Below are 22,119 nucleotides of genomic sequence, written 5' to 3'. Positions count from 1 at the left end.
TGTGCAAAATGTACGAGCATGTATATATCACGCCATCTAACAATTAAAAACTTCTAACTGATCGAATTCGTATGATTCCAATTTTATTTAGGTGCCACTTGGGACGGTGAACAGGAACTTCGTCCTCACCCGTCCGGTGTGGGAGCCGAGGAAGATGACGATGAGTCCGGTTATTTCGAACGACTCGGAGCTAAGACGGAAACCGCCTTGGAACACTTCTTCACTGCGTGGGGAACAACCTGTGCTAAACATCCTTGGCTTGTGCTGCTTGGAGGTAATATAAATGTTTTTTCACTAGTTACTCTTCGGGTCTAACTAAAAACACCATCCGTTCTTTATGTATTTGCAGGACTTATCTTCATTGTTGCAATGGGTATGGGCATTAATTTCCTCCGTGTCACGACAAACCCAGTTGAACTGTGGGCTTCCCCACATTCACGTTCCCGTGTTGAACGAGAGTATTTCGATTCCAACTTTGAGCCATTCTACCGTATCGAGCAGATTATCATCAAGGCAGAAAATCTTACCAACGTGATGCACAACACCTCCAACGGCGTGATTGAATTCGGGCCGGTATTTAACCGACAATTTCTGCTCGACGTGTTCAAACTGCAGGAGAAAATAAAGAAGATTAAGGCCGTGCGTAACGATGGCAGCAATCAGACGGTTGGATTGAAAGACATTTGCTTTGCACCGCTTAGCACGAATAATGGGGAGACGCGTACGGAAGAATGTGTGGTCCAATCGTTGTGGGGCTATTTCTCGGACGACATGGATGACTTTAATGACGAAGAAGAGGACGCACAGGGCTTTGTGATCAATTACCTGGACAAGCTGATACAGTGCTTTGGAAATTATTACAATCCATCATGCCTGGCGCCCTACGGTGGGCCCATCGATCCGGCCATCGCACTCGGTGGTATACCGCAACCAAAGTCACCGGAAGAGAAGCCCAGTTACAGTGAAGCGAACGCTGTCATCTTGACGTTCTTGGTGCGAAACTACCATGACAAGAACAAACTCCAATCGGCACTGGCTTGGGAAACGGAGTACGTAGCATTCATGAAGAACTGGACACGGGAAAACATGAGCATCGCCTTTACGTCCGAGCGTTCAATCGAAGATGAATTGGCACGCGAATCACAGTCAGATGTGTCTACGATTTTGGTGTCATACATCATCATGTTCGCCTACATCGCCATTTCACTGGGGCACGTAAACCAGCTGAAACGGGCCTTGATTGATTCAAAGGTGACGCTTGGCTTGGGAGGTGTTGCGATCGTACTGGCTTCGGTCGTTGCATCGGTCGGTATTTTCGGATATATTGGCGTTCCTGCTACATTGATAATTGTGGAGGTAATACCATTTTTGGTGTTAGCGGTCGGTGTCGACAATATCTTCATTCTGGTTCAGACGCATCAGCGCGATACGAAAAAACCGACGGAAACGCATGCTGAACACATCGGACGCATTCTAGGACGCGTTGGACCATCAATCCTATTGACCTCTGTCAGTGAAAGCTGTTGCTTTTTCCTCGGCGGGTTGTCCGACATGCCGGCCGTGCGCGCATTCGCTCTGTATGCCGGTATGGCGCTGTTAATCGATTTTTTCCTACAAATCACTTGCTTCGTTAGTCTGCTGGCGCTCGATACCATCCGCCAGACGGACAATCGGTTGGACGTGCTATGTTTCTTGCGCGGCTCCAAAAAGGATATGCCAGGCAGCATCGGTGAGGGATTGTTGTACAAATTCTTCAAAAGTATCTACGTACCATTCGTGATGCGCAAACCGGTCCGTGTGGCGGTGATGATCGTATTCTTCGGATGGCTCTGCTCGAGCATTGCTGTCGCACCGCACATTGATATTGGACTTGACCAGGAGCTCTCAATGCCCGGCGATAGCTTCGTGCTGAAATATTTCCGCTATTTGCAGCAGTACTTGAGCATCGGCCCGCCGGTATACTTTGTGGTGAAGAACGGATTGAACTATTCAACCATGCATGATCAGAATTTGATATGCGGTGGACAGTACTGTAATCTCGACAGCCTTTCGACGCAGGTTTATATCGCAAGCAAGCAGCCACAGTCATCTTATTTGGCACGACCGGCGTCTTCGTGGTTGGATGATTACATCGATTGGTCGACTGCACCAGGCTGCTGCAAGCAATGGACCAATGGAAGCTTTTGTCCTCATCAAAGTAAGTAAATAAAACAATGAGGATTCAATTAAATCGCATGAAATTCATTTCTTTTATTTGACTTTCGACAGAGAGTGCCTGTGGAGCGTGTAACATTTCACTGACACCTCAAAAGCGACCCGTGGAGGACAGTTTCCGGCAATATGTTTCCTTCTTCTTGGAAGATAACCCAGATGAGGCTTGTGCCAAAGCGGGTCACGCGGCATACGGTAGCGGCGTAAAGTATCAACCGGATGCATTGTCCCCACAGTACAGCGATGTGGGAGCGACCTACTTCATGGCGTATCACACGATTCTTAAATCGTCCTCCGACTACTACGAAGCGTTGCGTTCGGCACGTAAAATTTCGGCAAACATTACCAGTACGATACAAGCGAATCTTCGCCTCCAGGGTCGCAGCGAAGCAGATATCCAACAAATCGAGGTGTTCCCCTACTCGGTGTTTTACGTGTTCTACGAACAGTACCTTACGATGTGGCCTGATACGCTCAAGAGCATGGGTATATCAGTGCTAGCCATCTTTATCGTAACGTTCCTACTGATGGGCTTCGATATTCATTCATCGCTGGTAGTAGTGATCACGATTACCATGATCGTGATCAACATAGGTGGACTGATGTATCATTGGAACATCTCACTCAATGCCGTGTCGCTCGTGAATCTCGTAATGGCGGTCGGCATCAGCGTAGAGTTTTGTTCGCATTTGGTACACAGTTTCTCCATGTCGGTGGAAGAAACGCGCGAAAAGCGGGCAGCGGATGCGCTCACCAAAATGGGCAGCTCTGTGTTCTCCGGTATTACGCTGACAAAGTTCGGCGGTATATTGGTGCTCGGTTTCGCCCACAGTCAAATCTTCCAGGTTTTCTACTTCCGTATGTACCTGGGCATTGTGCTGTACGGTGCGGCTCACGGACTCGTGTTCCTGCCGGTGCTTCTAAGCTATATCGGTGAGTATCGGTAATATAGAGGATATCGAAATGAGAACCTGTTACCTATGGAAGAGGGGACGCGTGGGTGGTATTTGTGTGATAGTTTCGATTTTGATTCTCGTTTTTTGTACTTTTTATGCATTTTTAGTTGCATCAGACTAAATCAGTCATTAGTAATGTGAGCAATTGTGAGCGCTTTAATGCATTGCTTATCTAGCATTCAGCAGGATGTTAATCAATTTTGGTCTATTCCTCTGTATTCGCTGACAAAATCCATACACATTAAGCTCTACTTTATCTTCTTATTTCTTGACAATTTCCTCTCACTGACAGTAGCTAACGGCAATGCTTTAACAATTTTTTTTCACATGCGGTTTTGTACAGACGATAGTCAGTATCAATAACGGTATGAACCCAGGCTGTCGTTACAAAACCACACGTTTTTGTATGTTTCATACGTGTTGTGCATGTTTTTCTCTTTTTCGTGCAAGAGCTTGTATTTTGTATATTGCAAATATTATTGTACGAAACTTTTCGAAGTATTGTGTCGTGCTTCATTACTTCATATCTAGCTTTCCATTGCTTGTTTCCACTCAACAGATCATTTCAATTGTTCACTAAACAACTACACCGATTTTCAGTTTTATATTTTTTTGTAATTTCATGCATAGGATATATGCGATTCGATTCGGGGTTGAGATTAGTTACAGAGCATTTCAGTAAGAATTAGTGTCCTGTTTCGCAGTCCTCCTCATCTCCATGTGTAGATTATATTGTTTAAGTTATAACTGCTAACACACTATTACTATAGTGATACTGTAGTATCAAGCGTGTTGAAACGTAGTGCATGGATCTAAGCTAGATTGTGTTGTTGTTGCGTCTTGTACAGACGCCTCATAATCTGTAGTTAATAAATAAAAACACTCAAGAAACATAGACATTTGATCCTAAAATACCGCCCTCAAAAACCCACCACTATCTGTATAACCGTCATATGCATCAGCACGTTTAGAAGCAAAATTTATTAATCCTGAAACGTATTTTTTCTCTTCGTTTTTCTTCTCTTCCCATCAAATCGCATAACAATACTCGTTTACTTTCAACTGGGCCATAACACGCACTCGCCACTACATGTGTCCGGTGTGTGTGTGTATGAATTTGTCTTGCGTCCCATCCATCCGTTGTATCGTTGCGCTGTAATATGGCCTCATGTTTCGCAAACTATGCAAACACGTGTGGGGTTTATCATGCGGGAAATCGAAATGCAACCTCTCTCGTGTCGGAAAATCATTCACAAAACGAAAAAAATACATGATACAAATACAGGCGCCCCTATCAACAAAGTTAAACTGGCCAATCACCGGCGGCAAGCGATGCAGGAAACCCAGGAAACGTCCCTCTCTACAACCGTAAGCAAACCTAATCCAACCAGTGTTGCTCACCATCATCAACAGTCTAGCGCCCGTCTGGCGGACGGCTCTTGCTGCCGTGTGGATAGTAGTAGTGGTCGTCGCGATGGTTGTGGTTGTCGTTGTTGTTGTGTAGTGCCACCTGCATCGTTCAACGCATCCTCATCTAGCATCACCAATCCACCGCCATCATCACCACCGACACCAACCTCACCCATTCCAACGTCGCCCTTGCACTGCTTTCGCACAATATTTAGTATAAGCACTGGGAGAAGGCATTCGGCATCATGCCACTATGCGCGGGATTGCTGCTGCTCACAGCACACGGCATGGTGTAAATCAAGAAGCTTTAAGCTGGTCGCCTCTCCCCCGGGTATCGGGGCGGCAGGTGGAGCAGCAGCAGTCGGAGCGCCGCATGCATCTTCGTCATTCGCCACTAATGTGTCGTCCTCAGATCGGGAAACTAATCGGTCGACGACGTTCAACAGCACTTCTGCTAGTACGGAGCGGGCAGCGTTTTGTGGTTGCATTCAACATCGGTGGCAACGTTGGCGTAAGAAGCATCGGACAAACAAACAGTCGAAGCCAACCGGGGAAAATACGTACTATTCTAATGCAGATTACTGTCTCAACGTAACGTTACCGATGAACGATGTTACCACGAATGCTACCCATTGTACGGTCAAGCATGATGTTGTTTGTAAAAAGATGTAGTTGCCTTAAGTTACCACATTCCCCATAACACTGCCGATTGCGTTTACGGGTTAATTCTGCAAGTGCTTCTTCATTTTGTATGTAAAGTATGTATAATTTCTTATGCATTTTTGCATGTGACAACATACTTTTTTTCGTACGTATGCATACTGACGATTGTTTTCATTCAATGTTGTTGACTGAAATTTTGTTGTATTTCGTTATTACGAGATTGTGAGCATGCATATGTACGATCACAATTTATGTTTGTTTTGTTTTATTTTCATGATTTGTCTTTTTAAACGTTTTAATCATTTCTAGATGGTGTGGTTACCCTTAGTATCGTTTTTTTTTATGTTTCTTTTGTTGTTTGCTTTTGTTAAACGTTTGATAATGATGTGTTTGAGTATTCTATCTTTTTTTTTGTTTCGTTAGAACGGACCTGGGGCCGTATCGACTTATTTTACCACGTAGCCGTATAGTCAGTCCTTGCTACGGGGGATTGGTCCGGATGGGATTTTGGTCCGTGTCGTTCGTGTGAAGACCGGCTCCGCTACCATCATGCCACCGGGCCGCCCCTTATTCTATCTTTTATATATATATACATATATTGTTGGCACCTGGCATCATCACACACTAAATGAAGTTACAAAGTCATAAAGAAGTTATTGAAGAAATTTCAACCCTTCAACTGAGCCACAAAATTTACTCGGTTTCCGACAGAATCATTCTGACAGCTGGCTAATTTCATCGGCATACGGCAGCGTGCTATCTGCAAACAGTTGTTTTATATGTTAACATGTTATATGTTAGAATGAAATTGTTGGGAGTAGAAGTACATTTTGGCGGCTGCTACTGAGATTGTAAACGAGTGTTGTTAGACAGAAGTGTTACGATTGTACAGTATCGCTGTTGTCCATTGCATTACCTGCACTGACTGTGTGATGTTGCTGTGTAGGTAGTTAATTTACTTCTACGTGGCCTCATTTTGTTGCGCCTTTCTACAGCACTACCTTTGCACTACCATAGCGTGATATGCACTACCGTGTTGTAATTGAATAACTAATCTCTTTTTCCCTACCGTTTGCCATTTCGTTTCGTTTTTTCTCCTTTCTATCTTTGTTCTGGATTTCTTTGCCACGTTCTTCTCCTGCCGTTCCTTCTGCCGTACCCCAACGTGCGTGCGGACGTGCGGGCGCGTGTGCCACAGCTGCACCGGGATGAAAGAATATTTATGTTTGAGCGAATCGAGGCCGATATACACGGTTACTAAGTATTCCTTTTTATCGGTTGTGTTTCTTTCGGTTTCGGTTTATTCACATTTTTTGTTCTCTTGTGTGTACTAATAGAGTGCCCCAATTCTTCATGTTGCATTCATGTTTAGTTTTAATTTTTTTGAGAAGCTTTTTCCTTCGGTGTGGAATGGTAAAGTATACGCTTGCCGTAATGGGGAGTCACTTCCATTCCATGCAAAAAAAACTCTAAATGTACCTTTTTGTTCGATTACGTTTGTTGTCGAATGTATACCATTTGTTTTGCTAACGTTTCTTTTTATATCAATGTTTAGGTTGCACAATAAAACTGCAATACATTCACGATTACAGACTAAATGATTCTTCATTGTTTTCCTCATGTTTTATGTTTTGTTATATTTTTTATCTTTTCGTTATGCCCCTTCGTTGTATGGAAGGATAACGCTTAGCGTCTTTAGCTGCCATGGGATACATTTCTACCGCTCGAGCCACATTTTTCTTTGGTTGTTATACTTGAAACACGTTCTATCTGTTTACCTATCTGAAACCTAACGAACGATTATTGGACTATCGGGGGCGCCATTGTGCCTTTTAGATTAAGTCGCAAAAGTGTTTGAGTGTGAGTGAAAAGGTTTGTACCTTTCAAGTATTGCTACTCTACTGGAATAGTAACGATAGAGTAGTTTCACTAGTTTTACATGCTACGCTTAAATGAGTTTTCTTGTAGCGAAAACCACCCAAAAGAGCCACCACTGCTAGAGAACCGTCCAATGCACTGATCGTCACTTGACATACAGTGACGCCACAACTGCAAACTAATGTGTAAATATGAACATCATACAGCAAACTAGCAGGAAAACAAAACCATGCACCAAAAGCAACTGATTATTCAACTGATTGCCGATGGTGTCGAAGTACAACTAAAGAACTGTACAAAACACTTCAACCATACGATGGTGACAGTTCGCATCATAGTATAAAGCTTATGCCTGGCGCTATTTTAGAGTAGAAGTATTGTTTCTCATTTATGTTATGTAATAATGAGTTATACAAATGGGAAAAGAAGTACTGATTATTGCAGAATGCCTTTTAGCTTGCCTTGGCACAGAAATATAACATTTTGTGTTTATACATTCGAACTTCCATTTCAATCTTTCGCTTATTAATGTTTGTTTGGGCTAGATTTAGGTCTGTTTCAATTGCTATATGTAATTATTTTTTCCTTGCTCTTCTAATTTACTGTATCCCTTTTCTTGTAGATCGACCTCATCGTAGAGCGCTTTACTTAGTTTTAAGTTGTGTATAGTGATCTTTGTGGCGTGATCTTTTCCTTCCTACACTATGTACTTCATACATTTTTTAATTGAGATTTAGTTCCTATCACGTATTTACAATTTGTTTTCGCTTCCTCCTTTTCTCACCATTTCTCTCTACATCAACTTAGGCGTGATGCACCGCCGAAGACGCTCCCACAACGATGTTTCCAACGGCACACACCACCCCAGTGCTAATGAGATCGATGAGGAGCCGAATATGGAACAGGATGCAGCGTACTATGACGACCGACAATCTCCCGACTACAACAGCTACCACCACAACGACGATGACGACCAGGCAAATATTCAGCGAACGGAGCAATCGAATTATCCTGCGCTTCGCCAGGAAGAAGAAACCCAAAGAGGAAGAGGATACCGGGCAACAGGAGCATCTGGCGCACCCGGGTACTCCGGAGCACGGCAACAATCACGACACGAGATGCAATCCCAGCAACAGCAGCAACCAACCAATCAGCACCGAACCACCCTTGAGGTCCACGCCCAGCACGATATTCCTCCGGGTGAGGATACGGAGGAGCTTACCGAACCTCTTCTGCAACAAGCATCCCCCGGCATGCAGTGCGCCCCGCACGGATCTCTAAAAGAGGACGCGAAGCATCATGCGGGAACAGTGCCGGCAGTAGTAGCAGTGGAAGAACACATTTCAGCGAAACCATCAATCAACACATCCGCGGCACCAGCATCGAAGCTGTCCCCATCGTCATCCATTTCATCCTCCTCGTTGTCGTCGAAAACTTCCAAAACATCCAAAACGTCCAACAGGCACCGATTGCGCAAGAGCAGATCCAAGGACGCGCAAACGGAGATAGAGCACCCGAAGGCACCACTAGTCGTGGCTGAAGATTCAGAAGATTTAGATGGGGAGGAGGAAGAGGAAGAGGTTGAGTATGGTGGGCGAGAGAGGGTGATAGAAACGTCAAATAATAGCAACCACAACAATGATGCCATCTTTGATAATGAGGTCGATACGTACCGGGGGGAAGATCGAAGGACGCTTAAGTCCTCTACGTCATCGTCCCGTTCAACGATTGTTCCACGTGGACGATAAGGAAGCGAGGAACGTTTGTGATTATTCCAAGCGATATGGGTTTAATGCGATGACAAATCATTGCAGAAGGAAGTGGAAAGGAAGGATTACGAAGATGGGAAAAGCAATCTTTTCTTTATCACACTTGTGCTTGTGGGGTTTTCAAGATTTGGAGTATGTTAGGAAGAGATGTACTATAACAGTAAGCCTATCGCAAAGCAAAAGATCAGATAGGAGGATAAAGTAGATATTATGCACATAAATACGCCCATACATGATGGTTGAAAAGATTTTCTACCTATTCGTATCTCGCGCTGTACGAAGTGTCGGATGATTGAAAGTTAAATGAGGAGTAATATCCTAGAGGTATTATGCGCGCGCATGACCTTATGCTTTGTCCCTACCCAACTCTGTGAGATCTGGGGGATTGGATAACACGAAGCATGCAATTACGAGGAAAAGAATTATATTGCAGACCAAAAGTTTCCCTCGGCAGAAAGGTCATTCTGAATGAAGTCAAATTCATTTCCCAGGTTACAAAACAAAACATAAAAATGTTGGTGCTCTGCCATTCGTGACGTTTCTAATAGTAACTATACAACAATAGATATTTTTCTACATTTGTGCAATAATTAACAACGAAACTGGACATGCATCAGTGAAACAAAGGCAGACACTAATCACCGAATCGAAAGGAAAAGGGAATGAAACGACATCAACACAGTTTGTATACATTTGTGTGATGACCCAGATGGATATTCCTATTGCAAACTCTGATATATCTTCTTGTCCTAGGATACAGACGCGTAAAAGTTAATTACAGTTCGTTGATGGAAGGAACAAGGGACGCAGTTTCCGAGGCACAGTAAATGGAATCTACTCTCCACTTATAGATGGCTATAGTGTGCGCGAGACGTGCAGTGGTGCGAAGTTTTAATGTTGTTCGTACTGCCGAAAGGTATATGTAAAAGTGTCGAAAAACGATAAGAATAGCAAAATGGCAGAAGATGGATACATTGGTTGCATAATTGTTGGTTGTTATCGAACTGCAAGGTGCGGCTAATATTTTAGTGCTGTTGGTTGTTTGCATGCTTGGTGGATATGCTGGATGAAAAAAGAAGAAATGCTAGCAAATGAAGAACGTTGATTGAGTTCAGCGCTTAAGAGGAAGAAATGAATGAGTTGTACAGTAAGAGAAGACGATAGATAACTTATGTTTAGGAATGTTGGAAATTGTTGCTGATGCAACTACCGAATGGGATTGTGGAAAATTATTATTAGCAAAAAACGGAAGTAGTCTTGGTCAACTGGAGCGAACACACACGTTATCATTCATAGGGCTCGACAAAGAAACTATACAAAAATAGGAAATTGATGTCTAAAAACGGATCGTTCCCAGAGGCGGAAAAAACTTAACCTTCATGGAGAGAAGCATGTACAAACAGGCAGGTGACTAAGTAACGAATATTCGCAATGTATTATAGCAGTCTGGAGGAATCGTCGATGCAGAAGAGTGGGTCGTGTGTTGGGGTAAGATTACGTACGGTTAGTCAAAACATATGAAAAACACAGTTTATAAGGGCTCATTTGGCAACCGAAGTAGTTTTGTGCAGTTGTTTTTAGCGTTTTTAGGTTGCAAGTCAAGTTGAGATTTAGAGCAATCCATCCCTTTGTGGGTGAATGTTGATAGCCGTGGAAAAAAATTACCATGAAACGACTGCAAGTGTGATTAATTTCCCCGTTACTATTTCGAATAATTTGGCGCCTTCGGTACTACATCGCCGATGTTTCAAATTGTTTCGCTTATTTTTATCCGTACCATTACCTGTATTGGCGGAGAAGAGAATGCTCCATACGTAACGCAGGTTAGGTTAACAGTGCAGTCCGTTGATACGTTATCCGTTCCTACTACCAAATCATACTAAGCACGATGTTATTGAGCTAGACATCGCTTTGTTGTAATTCAAGTATAAACAACTCATTTCCGGTGCCTTGCATTCGATGAACTATGGGTAAATTTGTGAAGGGGGAAACAAACTATGATTGTACGACGGTGAAATGCCAATGAAAGAAAAGTTTTCCTTTCAACCTAATTATAAACAAAAAAACACACACACATACGCAAATCGTTTAGTTAGGCATTCTGTTCTGTTCTCGAGCCCCTTAAGAGCTTCTTGTGATTCCATATTTTACTGAAAAGTATTCTCTTATAAGGCAGGAGTTAGCACAGCAGCTGGCAGCACTGACGCATCAAAGGCTTATGCTTCTCCTTCTAATCGTTGTTTAAGATTACGGTCCATCCTTACTATTTTATTGTTACATGAAAAGTTACTGAATATCCGTTCACACAAACACCCATTGTGTGCCGGCTAACGCCGAGCATAGCGCTCTAGTTGATGGATTAAGGATTGAAAAGGAAGTACATTTCAGTACACGTGGCGCACGATAGATTTAGTTTGATTCGCTCATTCCGTTACTGAATTCTGTACAGCATATGGTCGCTTAGAAGAAAACGAGCTCGCAGAGCTGGTTCAAGCAAGGGCTCTCCAAGTTTGTCTCAGATGATTATCAATATTAGTGTAATTTAAGTTACTGCCCCTTCCCTTATTGGTAAACACAGCATTCACTGTGACCATGCGTCCGACTAGCAGTCATACACGCCCCTTGTTCCTGTTCAATTGATGTATTTTAGTGTTCTCTATCTTTCAAGCATGTTTTTTGACGCTCGTCAACACTCTGTTGTTAGTTAGATTTATGCAGTATAAGAATGATAGTATGACAGTGTGGAGAAAGTGGAGAAAAGCTGGAATATTGCAAAGGGAATATGTTGTATAGGAGCAACGTCGAGGTGTGCAGTCTGTAATGGATGCAAATGTACTATAGTTAGACACGCATTGAAGGAATGTAAAGGATGATGGATGCAAAACATTACGCAAATATTCATACGGTCTATGATTTATACACAGTGATTATGTACACTAATCCGGCCATAAGTGAATAAGCTTACACGATTAGTGAATTTCTGTTCGGAAAGTCTTGTGGATACTAAATTACATCTGTACTCGTCATTACATGCAACACTTTAAGCCAACATTAGGTGCATAGGTGCGGGGTAAACCAAAGCTTTCCTTAAGTTTCCTTAAGTTGTTTGAAGACAGTAAAAAAGGCAAACAAATATGTTCGATTTAGTAAAATATATTGCATCTGGCATTTCTTAGATGGATTGATTTTATTGTCTTGTTGCACATTTTGCCTGAAATTGTGAGCAACATACCTAAACATTCTAAATAAAACAGGGGATAACAGTGTGTGAAAATGTGAAATGAGGGAAACAAAATGACGAATGTAATTAAGGAGTATAAACAAATAAAGGTAACAGACAAAAAACATGTGAGAGGCGCGTGCTACGCATTTGGTTTCTTGCTGCTAACAGTCCGAACTTTGTGAATTGATAAATTTTATTCAATCTGTGACCCAATCGATAAATTGAGTGCCAAACCCCTGAGTCAAGGTTCGCGGTTGTGCGCGGCAATTGCGCGGTGGTTTTTTGCAGTTGACCATTTGATTTTGTCACTTCACAAATTTGTTAGCATTTTGTCAACTCTCGTGGCCCTGCACCTATTAATGTGAATTTCTATAGTTCGCTTGATTTTCGCGTATCAAGTTTGATGCTCCAATTTCAGGTCGGTTGTCCGTGCGTTAAGAAATCCAAGAATTTCTGGACTAATTTTTATTAAACAAACTGAGTTTTCAATGCAAAAAAAGAGACCACTTTCGGCACGCACGATAATGCCAACAATGTTTTAGCAAGACTTCTATGATAGGTTCTTCACTGAATACATCGTTTTTATATCAATGCATATTTGATTTCTTCAAGTATCTTTTCATGTTCTTGTTTTAGTTTAGATCAACGATTTCGCGGTAAGGATATCATTAAATCGTATGGAATTTAGAACAATTTCAGTCTAACAACGTCCGGGATTACAACAATGCAGTTTGAAATGATATTCCAAGAACCATGAGGTTGTAATATCAAACAGAAGAGAGAGTTCTAATGATTATGATATAATTTTATGATTTAAAAAAAGCCAGAAAGGGTTGGATTCAACATCCTATAAATTAACTCTGCTGTTAAATTTCCAAAACCCGCACAATCGGCACAAATTTTTTAATCCCCCCCAACCACCCCCCCCCCCCCTCTCCCCCCAACACGTTGAGGCCCTAGGCGACCGCCTACTCCGGCTACCGTTTGATTCGCCGCTGCGTGGAATGTGACTACGCATTCGGTTTGGTACGGCCAATGGATGGAGGCGCCAGGTGGCTGACAGAAAACCATGTGATGTGAATAGGTGTAAAGGATGGAACTATTATTTTTTCATCTAACACAGTTTTATATTTTTCATCGTGAAGGCAAAACATGTAAAACACGCGCAAAGAAATATTTAAAAGATAAGTACTGAGACTGAGTGCGAAAATTGTTATTTCTGCTGTTTGTTTTTTGTGGGTGTGTGGGTGGCTATGTTTCAGATCGCTTTATTAGCCTTTAAGGGGCTACCGCTCCGGTCTGGATACAGGAGTTCAGGTTAGAAACGATGGCGGCCACCGAAATAATAATCGTATACTTCGAGGTAGTGACACATGCACCCAGTCGCTGCAGGCTAAATTTGGTTTCCGCTTGGATGAAGTTGACTATGTAGTCTTGCTTTTCATCCACGGTGGTTGCAAGCTTTTCGTAGTGCGGACCGATCTGTGGCAAAAGCGAGTGGAATAGAAAAAAAGGAAAACAAAAACAGATTAATCGGATCATAGCGCACAACAAAAGTCGTCGTTCGTCCTTACCAGTGTTAGGCAGGGTGCACCATCGGTGAGTAGTGCACAGGTGCTGATGGCATCACCAAGATCCTCCACATCGTAGATAATCATATTGACAACCTGTGCCATCAGGTCCTGCAGCTTATACAAACGGAATGTCTCGAAGTCGTAGCACTCGGACACGGTGTAAAATGCCAACGCGTACTGGTTGAAGAGCCGGGGCGAAAATTTGCTGAAACAAAAGTTTGAATTGGGCGAGTCGGCTACGAGCGCATCGATGACTTTGCGCAGCCCGTCGCAGGTTTCGGCAATGAAGAACTGTCCCACCGATGTTGCGCTTGCGATCGAACCGTCCATATCGCTATTGTACGTATCGAAGGCCGCTCCAATAGCGTTGGTTACGGTGGTAATGCCATCCGTATTGAGCAAAAGCGCCAAGCTGTCTAGTGCCGGCTTCAGATCGTCGGTGTACGTACTTAATGCTTGCAGTGTGCTCTGCACATTGCCGATCGCTTGCAGCTGATCACTGTACACCGGCGTTACACGGTCGTTAAACGGTGCAACGATGTTCATGCTGATGGTGTTCACATCACTCTGCAGCATGTCCTTCGTATTTTTCGCATCGGATATGGCCGTATTCGCTTCGGTGCTTATCTCACCGAGAAAAACGTCCGCCATGCTTAGCCTCCCCTGCGTGCCAGACACGACGAACTCAACGAGCGGTATGTCACCGTAGAGGCGGGCCAGCGCTTCCTGCAAATCGAACGTCATTTTCGATGTCACGTAGCGGTTCAGGTTGGCGGTCGAGATGCCGTTCGGTGGGTTACCGGGTGCATCGCGGGCCGCTATAACGCCCGCCTTCAATCGATCCAGCGCACCGCTAATCAGCGTTAACCGATCGAGTATGGACTTGAACGCGTCCAGCAGCTGCTTGGTGATGAAGGTGCCCTGCTTCTCCAGTGCGGTAAGCTGCGCCGTAAAGCCACTCTGCAGCAACGTGCGCAACGTGGTGATGGCGTTGTACACTGGGGCAAACGCTGCATTCACATCGTTCGACTTATCAGCGGCCAGCGTGTTGAGTGCCGTTGTAAAAGCCATACCGTTCGTTGTTACCTTGCTGCCAATGTAGATGACGGCAGCTTTCATGTTCTCGAGCAGCTTATAACCATTCGTTAGCGGTAGATCCACATTATCGACGATATCGAACGTTGAGCTAGCCTTGTTAGATTGCTTGACCACATTCGCCGTGCCCGCAATGGTTGCCTTAATGCCGAAATCCGGACGAGGCTCGGCTTCGATGCGCTAGTGATGATCACCACAAAAAAATCTGGTAAGTCCATGCCAAAACGAGCAAACTGTTGCAATAATTGTACTGGTTTCTCTCACCTGCAGCGCACCTAGAAGCAGCAAGACCGGGAATACCGATTTTAGCAGCATGGCTGCAATGAATCAATCATGCAATGGAAGCAAAAACACGCACTGTTCGATGATGATTAGTCGATTAGTTTCGTCAGCAACTCCTTCAAGCGTCCGTCACACTTATTCGGGTATGTAGCGAAAGGTACTGCGCTGCCAAACCAACTGGAGTGTTAACCGCGTACCCACAAGTGTGTTCAATTTGTCAGACACTTGCCATCCGTGCCAGAGGGGAAGAAGCGAAACGTTGCTGTTTTTTTTCTTCTTACTGCTGGAAGACCTGTGTTGTTTTCCTTCTGCTGATTTGCACAGTTAGCCAATTGCAGCTGCCCAAACAGAAGGAAAACTCTATTGCAGGGCCAGATTCCTGTCCTGCCTGGCGCGAGCTGCAGATTTTTCCAGTGTCATTTAAAAACAGCACAATACCGTCTGTAGTGGAGGCGAAAAGATTAACGATGGTAATGTCCAAATTACGTAGCAGCCCTGAGCTAGATTGAATTCAAAGCTGAATTTCCCAACATCCGGGTATTGGATCCAGTGGAACTATGCGAGTTAAGCTGTGTACATGTTAATGTCACTCAACACCGAGAACTCATAACATCCGAACATAACAGACGAACAATGCAACGTGATGATAAGAATGAAGATCATCTGTTTGAAGTAGTTTACCTACGATGGAGGCAATGATGGGGTATCGAAGTCATTTAATTTAGATATACACTGTATAGCTTTAGCAACTCCATCAATGCAATGTCCAGGGCGTACAATAACATATACGAGCAAAGAAACATTCACAAATTAGTGTTTGGAAACTAAGAACTACTGAAGATTCTTGAATCTTTAGAGATTCACGTTTCAAATATGGTTTAGAAATCTTTTGAAATGCTATGGACATCTTTAGAGTTTCATGAAATATTTAAAGATTGAATTAGTGTTGAGTTAATCGGATTCAGATTCATGAATCTGAATCGCTTTTGCAAAGATTCATGCAAGATTTTTGACTTATCCAAGGAGCTTCTCCATCACCTACACTCTTCCCCCAGTCAACATTCGCCGAAAAGGGGCAAAGCTAGGGGCTACAACCGCCACTGCTCTGTAGATTCATGAATCTTTTGAGAGTCGACTCCTCATTAAAGATTCATATGAATGACTTTTCTAAATAGATGCATTAAGCACAACACTTCTGAATAGATTCATTAAGTTTGATTCGTGATTCAAATGACTTCACTCAAGAGATTCATTACGCGCAATACTACCATGATACTTTTTAATAATGTGTGTGTGTGTGTGTCATTACGCATGTTTCACTGTAACAGCTTGTTTGAATGTAGTAGTATTACTGTAAGACATATGAACCTTCAAACCAGAAAACGAAAAAATTATACTAACCTCCAGACAAAATGATACGACGTGGTGCAGAGTGGAAGCTGGTAGACTAGCAGCTGTTCAAATTCGTGCTTTCGTGCAATATTTCTTGGAAATTTCTTGTTGCTGGAACGCAGAACGATGTTTTACATTGTTATCAACATTGTTTTTTTGCTAGAGCACTTTCATTGTCAAACAGACCTGTAGGAAACCTGTAGGTAAATATGTTTCATCTGTGGTAGGTTATGGCGAGACATTTGTCCACTAACAGACCTTCCAAGTTATTCGGTCGCTTGTCTTTTTTATCTCATGGTTATATCGTACCTATCCAACATGTTCCACAACGCATGAAATGCAAATGCTCAATGTTATTCTCGCCGCTCTCTGTACAGGTGTTAGCATGTTAGCAATAAGGCTCGAGGCAGATCATTTAACTTATATACTTTATTCAGTTATGAATGGACGCGATTGCGTCGTTCAAGCCTTCGGTCCCTTATCCTCACACAGCTTGATGTCCTTCGCGTAGCTCTCGGTGGACGCAATGAAGCCACACTTTCCAGCGGCAATACAGGCCGCTGCACGGTTGGCGCTGGCTTTCGTCTGCACGGTCAGCAGCTGCAGCACATCATCTACCTTCAGTTTCAGATTAGCCACCAGTTCGGAATAGTAAGGTCCAATCTAGAAATGACATTGACTCGAGTGAGTAACGAACGATACGGACCCCCCCCCCCCCCCCCTCGAGCCCATTCTTTTCTCTTTCACCTACCGTGGCGATACAGTTCGCTCCATCTTCAAAGCGGTTAAAGCAATCCACCAGATGCGTGGCCAAATCTTCGATGTCGTACACTATCTGCACGATAAACCGATCGACGAGATCAGCGAGTCCAGACAATCGATCCGCCTCGATCTGGTAGCACATCAGGAAACGGTCGGTATTCATCGTCACCAAACCTAGCAGGCGTGGCGAATACTTGCTAAAACAATAGTCCGCCCACGGTCCCGACGCGATCAAAACCTGCAGTATAGCTTTAGTCGGGGTGCAAAGCTTCTCGTTGTAGAATTGATCTAGATGATCGTCCAGTGATACCACACTCTTGAGGTACACATTGTAGATCAGTTCCACCTTGGCCGGTATCGTCTGACGGTTTGTCGCACCCAGCAATGCTTCGTACGCATCCAGGACGGGTTTGAGGAAATCAGTGTACGTATCCATCTTGACGAGATCGTCCTTAATGTAGGCAAAGTTTCTCAGCTGCTTTTCGTAGCTAAGTTCCAACGGTGATACAATCGCATCCGATATCAGATACGTACTGTCTATCACCTCCTGCTTCAGGGTGTCGTAATACATGAGCATATCAAACACCTTCACGTCAACATTTTCCATAAAATCGAGCAGAAAGGCGTCGGCCGTACTGAGATGCCCAAGCGTCAGCTCTATGATGAACGTCACGAGCGGTAGGTCGGTTTTCAGATCTTGGAGAATGCGCAACAGTTCGTAGACCATCTTTGGGGACACGTACCGGCGCAGGTACGGATCCGGTATTGTGGTCGATCCGTATGCAGTTACCGCATCGCTCACGCCTTTCTGTACCAGTGCGATCTGGGCGGACAAGCTATCGAGGGTTGCCAGCAACTGGCGGGATGCATCGGTCAGCATGTCGGTAATGTACGTGCCAACCATCTGCTGTATCGCTGTCGTTTGTGGGGCCAGGCCCGTTTTGAGCAGCACACTCAGCGATCCAATCGCATTGTTGACATCGTCGTACACTTGCGGCAGACTGCGGATGCTAGGGGCGAGCGTTTCCAGCTTACCGGTCAACCGTTGGCCCGTGGTGGCAATGACGGTACCGATACCCATCACGGCTTGCTTTAGGTTTTTCAGCACAACGTACTGTGATTTCAGCGTAATTGTCTTAAAATCGATCTGATCAAAGGATACGCCCGCTTCGGTCGCTACCGTTTTCGCTTGTGCACTGCCAGCGATCGTCCCATCGATGCCAAAGTCTGGCCTTGGCACGCCGAAGACATCCTGCAAATACAGACATGCGGATCAGAGAGAGGTGGGGTTCACCGAACGACGCAATAGACAGGAGTCACTTACCCGGACACCGAGAGTAGCCAGGACGAACCAACAGGCAAATAGTTTCATCGTTTATTCTGTAACAGCGCGCGTACAGCACTGAACCTGGATCATTCATTTTGGGGGCGCCATACACGCGACGGTTGCTAGAAACACACGTTTGTCTGAGCATACAGATTTTACCCGGCGACAACTGAGCAAATAGGCGTATCAGCTCTCGATTGGGGTAATGTTCGTTACAACGCGAATGCACTACACTCGAAGTTGCCGTTTCGTAGATTCGTTAGCGAAACCCGGTAAATGTCATCATGCTTTCAAGAACTACATGTTATCGCCAACCCAATTACGCTGCATTTGAATATGATGCTATTGGGAGTGTTTGCGAAGCATTTATTTATTTATATACACTTGCTGGCATGATCTCAGCCGCTGGTCAATTTTAGCCACGGCGTTAAGCGTCGTGTGTTGGCTGTAAGACACGCACGCATCGAACCTGACGGAGCTGGAAGCAAATTCTTCTGAAAATAATGCAACCGCATCGCGCACCATCGAGTCGAACAGGTCCCGTACCGCTGTGTACAGCAAACCATACTGGAAATGGACAGGGAAAAGCGAACCATCGTTACCATAAAAGAAGAACCTGGTTCAAACTGTTGGCACACCTACCTGTTCGGCACAAGACCTGCGATCGTCCGTAATTCTCACACAGACCGACACATTGTCGGCAAGATCTTCGACATCGTACAGCAGAACATCCACACCATTCTGCAGGAACTGGACCACCGTGGTTAGGCGCTCGAGTTCCGCCTCGTAACATCGGCTGACCAGGTTGTGATGCAGCTCGTACAGACCGTACACGAGCGAGGAGTACCGGTTGAAACAGTAATCGTTTTGTGGTCCGAAGGCAATTAACGTCAGCACCATTTTGCGGAGCAACTGGCATGTAGCGGACCGTACGAACGGTTCCATGGTGTATGAGACGCCCAGTAAGCGGACGGCGTACTCGGTCAGCTGAGTTTGGAATATATCCTTCGCAATGGACAGCGAATCGGGCGTTAGCCGTGAGAGAAGATCTTCCAGCGGTGGTTCCAGCGTGGATGAATAATTAGTGACCGCACTGAGCGCTGACCTGAACGGCTGAAGGGTCGCAGTCTGTTCCGTAAGATTACAGCCGAACGAGCGTGTGACGTACTCCAGGGTATTTTGCAGCACCCCACTGATGCCGGGGCCAAATTCGAACAGCGTAGCGGTTAACGCATTGCTAAAACCGTTCACCTGTTTGACTATATCCAGCAGGAACAGGTCCGCATCCTCCAGGTAAAACAGGGTGCTCCGGACCATGTACCGCACCGTGTCGACCTTCAAGCGCAGCGCGATGAGTGCTCGCGTAACGTCACTCTGCGTTTTGGAGCGCACATTGTTGCGTACGACCGTGTCCGAGATTGAAGGCGCATTGCCGGCCACTGTCCGTGCCTTTCGTACTTCTGCCTCCAGTGCTTGCAGTTTGGTTTTCAGCTCGTCGAGCACCCGGCGCAGATCGGCAAACACTTCGTTGAACTTTTGCGTTACGAACGATTGGACCACTTGCGCAATGCTCGTCATCTCGGCAGTTAATCCGTTTAGTGTAAGATTTTGCAACGATGCGATTGCATCGTACACCGGATTAAAGACGCCCGAAATCGATGGTCCATTGTCCGTGGCGAGTGTGCGCGTTAGCTGCATCAGGGCAAGACCGCTAGTTTGTAGTTTGGTACCAATGGAATTGATAGCCGTCTGCATTTGGGTAAACATCTGCACGCCAGAGCTGAGCGTTATGCTCACATTGGCGATGGCATTGAAATGGTCGACTATTTTGGCTGTTTCGGTTAGTACATCTGCACGTGCTGGACTAATGTGAGCATTCGCGCCAAAATCTGGATTCGGCAGCGCACCGGTGCTCTGTGTGAGTGTGTGTTGTAAAATAAAACCCGTTTGATCAATGCAACTGCATCTGCGTTCGGGGGGCACCATTTACCTGTATCAAACCCAGCAGTAACCAAGGGGCCAGCACCACTAAACCGTGCAGTAAATGCATTTTCGTTACCAGTCTTCGAACACTATAAAACAGAAGGGTACGGCCAGACAACGCATCCAACTATCCTCCACCGGATTGTGACGGCAGGGTTCGCATTTATATATCGGGTGCATCTTGGTAGCAGATCGTGATTGCGTCACGGTCTGCTCAGTTAAACTGTATCAATATTGCCTGGTCTGTGGTGCACTATTGTACAACTATCGCCGGAGAGTTCTTTCGTTTCGAAAGAGCACATAAAAGACACACATTTTTCGACAGACGCTGGTGCATTCAGGTATAGGTTGCACAACAAATTGTGTTTTAGTGAACAACCGTACCGTTATAACGCATACAGAGGGTATACTGGCATAGATTCTGGTCTAGATGTGTCGCTTTCACATTCAATCACAACTATTCCCCCCCAAAATCGGGCTTAATCATCCTTAAAGTAATTGAACTCCACGCCTACATTGTGTCCCGCTTAGTACATTGGCAAACTAAATTAACACAGTTAGCTAAATCTTATGGGTTGTTCGTTTGGAAACATACTGTCATGCAGAATTGTCACGCTTGGTAATAACTATCGGTTGATAGCGTTGAAAATGTTGGTGATATTACTTCATACTCTTCTCTTCTTGTTATTATTATTCTTGGCTCATTCTTGATCACACAGACATTTATCACAACAATCCGTATCGATCTCTATTCCATCTCCGACCGCATCCAATCCCGAACAGACCACTGGAACGATCTTCCAGAGATCCTCTATGCCGAATGGGTCGTTGACGAGCACCTTCCCGATAGGGCATCGTACCAAGGTAGCAGAACTCCTCTACTACCAGTAGATCATCTGCTTTCCAGATAGGCTGCAGGTCCGAGCCTCCATCAAGCAGATCTTAGTTGCATCGATACTCAATCCAATCCTTCACGTCTCACGTTGCAGACGGGTGTGCGTTTTGCCACAGATGTCCATCCGATGATGTCGACGTTATTCGCGAAATCAAGGAATTCAAATGATCGGGATGAAAATCATGCTCGTGGAGTTACAATAGGGCAATAATGACCGGAATTAACATTTGACTTGGAAGATTTTCTATACGAGACTCCTATCCCTATCCCATCCGAACCAATGATCCGTACGTAGGACTGGCTATTCGGCTACGGGGTGAAGTGAAAGAAAGCCAGAAATGGTAGGCAGAGGCCAAGACCTGTTGAGGTTATTGTGCCATTTACGAAAGAAGGAAGCTATTCTACTGCGTACAGACAGTTATATATCCATATTAATCCGAAGAATAATAGTAAACTACCGAAGAATCTAAAGATAAAGTTCGAGAACCAGGACATCTGTTCGTTTTTTTTTATGTTCAAATAAACGATTTACATCAGTAAGAGAGAATTACTTAAGAGTTACAAACAGCGGCGGATCAAACAATAGGCGGAGTATGCGGTCGCGTAGGGCCTCGCCGTGTTGGGGGCCCCAAAAAATTTGTGCCGACTGTGCGTGTTTTGGAAATTTAATAGCAGAGTTAATTTATAGTACAAAATCTA

General features: G+C 44.6%; 3 protein-coding genes across 10 annotated transcripts in view; 1 reads left to right on the top strand and 2 right to left on the bottom strand.

Moving 5' to 3' along the window:
• LOC128305351 (NPC intracellular cholesterol transporter 1) overlaps nt 1-10,842 on the top strand; it is a 35,349-nt gene extending 24,507 nt beyond the window's left edge. For 4 of the 8 annotated variants that reach the window (XM_053042744.1, XM_053042745.1, XM_053042741.1 and 1 more), the window contains 5 exons: nt 92-274; nt 350-2,197; nt 2,269-3,144; nt 4,453-5,211; nt 7,926-10,842. In XM_053042744.1, coding sequence (XP_052898704.1) covers nt 92-274; nt 350-2,197; nt 2,269-3,144; nt 4,453-5,211; nt 7,926-8,866 — 4,607 coding nt within the window. In that variant the 3' untranslated portion in view covers nt 8,867-10,842. Of the gene's footprint in view, nt 1-91; nt 275-349; nt 2,198-2,268; nt 3,145-4,452; nt 5,336-6,438; nt 6,494-7,925 lie in introns of all 8 variants that reach the window. The other 4 variants (XM_053042746.1, XR_008287458.1, XM_053042748.1 and 1 more) reach the window with 4 other exon arrangements.
• Nucleotides 10,843-13,388: 2,546 nt separating this feature from the next.
• LOC128305912 (uncharacterized) lies at nt 13,389-15,094 on the bottom strand. Its single transcript, XM_053043549.1, has 3 exons — nt 15,044-15,094; nt 13,685-14,959; nt 13,389-13,592 (listed from the first exon to the last, which is right to left on the bottom strand). Exons 1-3 carry the CDS (start codon nt 15,092-15,094, stop codon nt 13,389-13,391), a joined length of 1,530 nt encoding a protein of 509 aa, XP_052899509.1.
• A 1,821-nt stretch (nt 15,095-16,915) lies between these two features.
• LOC128305038 (uncharacterized) lies at nt 16,916-18,587 on the bottom strand. The gene is made up of 3 exons (XM_053042316.1): nt 18,540-18,587; nt 17,205-18,467; nt 16,916-17,116 (listed from the first exon to the last, which is right to left on the bottom strand). The coding sequence occupies exons 1-3, from the start codon at nt 18,585-18,587 to the stop codon at nt 16,916-16,918; spliced, it is 1,512 nt and encodes a 503-aa protein (XP_052898276.1).
• Nucleotides 18,588-22,119: the final 3,532 nt, after the last annotated feature.

The sequence above is a fragment of the Anopheles moucheti genome, chromosome 3 (genome assembly GCF_943734755.1).
Source record: "Anopheles moucheti chromosome 3, idAnoMoucSN_F20_07, whole genome shotgun sequence".
NCBI classification, from domain to species: Eukaryota; Metazoa; Arthropoda; class Insecta; order Diptera; family Culicidae; genus Anopheles; species Anopheles moucheti.
This window is presented reverse-complemented; position numbering and strand designations above follow the sequence as displayed.